Genomic DNA, 3,272 nt, shown 5'->3' with positions numbered 1-3,272 from the left:
GTTGTTGTTGTTGTTGTTGTAGCAGCATACAAATTCCCCAAAGACTTTTTGGGGAGTGTTGCTGGAGTGACAGTCCTTGGCCAGATATAAATCTGGGTCGTTCCGGTTACGTAGACCCGACTGTCGTGGGAACGGTGTTCACAACTGTCTGGTTATCCGGTTATATTTTTATTCAGTTTTCAACAATAAAATAAACTATAGGATAGGCAACAACAATCAATCAAAAGAAATTACATTGCTCAGTAAAACAATTACCAAATCAAAAACTAAAAGCACATTCACTTTAAACAGTAAACGCAAAGAAATTTAAATGAAATTAGAATTACAAATTAATCAATAAACAGATAGCAATAAAAATTCGTGAGCAGCCAAACTGTTTCAGTAGCGCAATAAAAAGTCGAAACATCATTTGCCAAGTAGGTACTCCTGCAAATAATGCTGCTTACGAAATATGTACATATTTACAAAACAACAATTTTTTACATACATAAATACTAAAAATATTTATAATTGCATGAAAACTAAAAAAGTGTTGTAACGCGCCACAAAAATGCAAGCAAAACAGATATTGTGGCGATGAACTGCAGCAAGTCCGAGATTGTGAAGTCATTCCGAGTACCCGTTCGTAATACAATTAAGAGTTTTATATGTACATATTTATGTATGCATACACGTACTAAACACCCACAACGAATGAACAGTCGTAAAATCCAGTCGGAACATCAGCAGTTATGAATATGAAACAGTGTATAACAGAACAAGTTAAGGCAATAAATAGAAAATATTTGACGTTGCTGTGCCGAGCGCGTTGAGCTCCACAGCAGCCATTGAAATTTAAAACTTGTAAGACATGATGTCATGATAATGCGAATTTATTATGTATGTATGTATGTATGTTTATACAAAATTATGTAGAAGCTCAGTATGGTGGGTTATTGGAGTGAGCAGTATGGAGGAGAGCCTGGGCGGAACTGAAGGATTACATCACTTAATTACATTTATGTACATATATAAGAAGCGCAAACCAACTCTAAGGTCATCTGACAATGGTCTGTCGGATATCGTAATAGGCAAGAATATCTTTTTGTACCTATCGCTGTACTCTGATTTAATAGGCATTTCACGCNTATGTACATATATAAGAATCGCAAACCAACTCTAAGGTCATCTGACAATGGTCTGTTCTAAGCTACCATTTCAATCACCACCACACACCCCTATATACAGCAATTGCGAGACTGATTATGGAGCAGGATCAACTTCTTTTGTGGCTGATTAAAATAAAAAAGTATGTATGTATTCGGTATATTTAGGACGACACCAAATTGAGTTACAATAACGACAGTCGGGTCTAAGTAACCGGAACGACGTAGGTTTATATCTGGCCAAAGACTGTCACTCCAGCAACACTCCCCAAAAACTCTTTGGTGAATTTGTATGCTGTGTAACAACAACAACAAACACAAGTAGTAAGGTGGCTTTTTTGAGATCTAGTAAAAATAAATAAATATATGTACATATAAATAAATATTCGTTAAATGCTACTTCGGATCTAAGCCGATTCGCACTGTCACTGGTATCCATCATACGGGAATAAGCATGTATTCAAGGAATACCATTCGCACGAGTTTAATTCACCTCACTCGCTTGTTATGACAGTGCGNAAGGATGGAATCCCACACAGCTTAGAGTACCGTTTAGTTAATTGCCCAAAGACTTCGAGATAGTGTCCAAATGCGTGACCCGAAGGCCGCTATGGATGAAAGGTTTGTGCGCGGGAATGCTTTAGATTATACCGAATTTACATTCTCTCTGTGAAAATGCTAATTTTACCCCATTTACAAATGATTCCCCAATGGTCTGTGAAAGGGTTCGAGGGGGCAGGTATGACTTTTTACAAACTTTAAACTGTGCTCTTTCCAGTGGGTGAGGTATGAAGAAACACGCCTCCTACCCCTACGCCCACTGACCTTAACAAGAGTGGGCAAATAACTAAACATTGCCTAAATTTGTTGTTAAGCTTCGACTAAAAATATATTAAACCACCTTTCTGGTACTCTGAATCTCCAGCTTTCTCTAATTACGGCAAGCGCTGCGTATACAGAAACTGCAAATATGACTACTTCTCGTTTTCAAATAGCGCAGCGAGCGAAAGCTGGAGCTATCAACACCACGATATAGCAACACGCACAACAGCTCCACACATACGTTCCATTGTTGCTTGTCACAGTTTTATATAAGTGAATTCATATTTCTTGTTTTTTTTTCTCCTTTCCAAATATTAATCATGGATCGCTTTGCCAACCCCAGCACAAATTAGATTTGAAAAAATAAAGCAATAATTCAATAAAAATTAAAAGCAACCATTTGATTAATTGTATCGATGATTCACCTGAATAAATACCAACGTCGTCTGGGTCGATTTATTAGCGGAATGTTCTCTCGAGCCGCCATCGGCGTAGTTGCAGAACTTTGCGAGGCGTCGTCCATTGCGAAATTAGTTAAATTAAACGAATACACTTTTGCTATTTCAGCTTAAAACTGCGCTGATGCTACGTTCTTTGTTTTCTTCAAATAAATTTTCACTCTGTATGTAGCACAATTTGAATGTGAAAACCAAGTTTCCAATTTGCTTAGTTACATTGCTTAGACTGCACAGCAAATTGCTGAAATTTCCGCTTTACTCAAGTATTTTTCAAAACACTTTATATTCTCCTTTTTACTTGCACAATTTTTAGCACGTCGTAAATGATATTTAAAACGAAATTTGCTTGCAAATTAATTGAAACTTTTTCTTTGAACTGGCTGCCGTCAGATTAGAAAAATTTCAATCCACACTTTCGCAAATACACGAAAGAACACAATGAAAATCGATAAGCCAAATGGAGCAACGAATGGGAGCGAGCGTGACAAAGCAATTTGTTTTTATGACCTTCATTCGCACCGTCTATCACATGCGTGTAAGTAGCAAAGCTACTGACTACACTAAAATGACTGCTGGCATGTGGTGGCAGCACTGCTTTTACGTGGTTCCTTTTGTCCATCATTCGTGCTTTGTTTTTTTTAGTGTTCATCTGTTTTGTTTCGTCTTTGCGACGCATTTTGTTTTGCTCCTCTTTCTGTTTTATTTTTGTTCGCCTTTGCTTTGCTTTCGTTTTTCGTAAGCAACTTTTTTACTGACAAAAACAGCTATTCAAAGAGAACGAAGTGTGGGTGGTAAGAAATAAGAGTATTGGAGAGTTAGCGGTAAACAAAGGCGTCTTTAATTTTTT

General features: G+C 37.2%; 1 protein-coding gene across 2 annotated transcripts in view; it reads right to left on the bottom strand.

Moving 5' to 3' along the window:
• LOC108370660 (probable phospholipid-transporting ATPase IIB) overlaps positions 1 to 2,891 on the bottom strand; it is a 10,078-nt gene extending 7,187 nt beyond the window's left edge. For both annotated transcript variants that reach the window (XM_017626035.1, XM_017626036.1), the window contains exon 1: positions 2,393 to 2,891. In XM_017626035.1, the coding sequence (XP_017481524.1) occupies positions 2,393 to 2,490 (98 nt within the window). In that variant the 5' untranslated portion in view covers positions 2,491 to 2,891. The remainder of the gene's footprint in view (positions 1 to 2,392) is intronic.
• Positions 2,892 to 3,272: the final 381 nt, after the last annotated feature.

This window comes from Rhagoletis zephyria, unplaced genomic scaffold (genome assembly GCF_001687245.7).
Source record: "Rhagoletis zephyria isolate East Lansing unplaced genomic scaffold, Rhagoletis_zephyria_1.1 Rzeph_scaffold_04377, whole genome shotgun sequence".
NCBI lineage: Eukaryota > Metazoa > Arthropoda > Insecta > Diptera > Tephritidae > Rhagoletis > Rhagoletis zephyria.
This window is presented reverse-complemented; position numbering and strand designations above follow the sequence as displayed.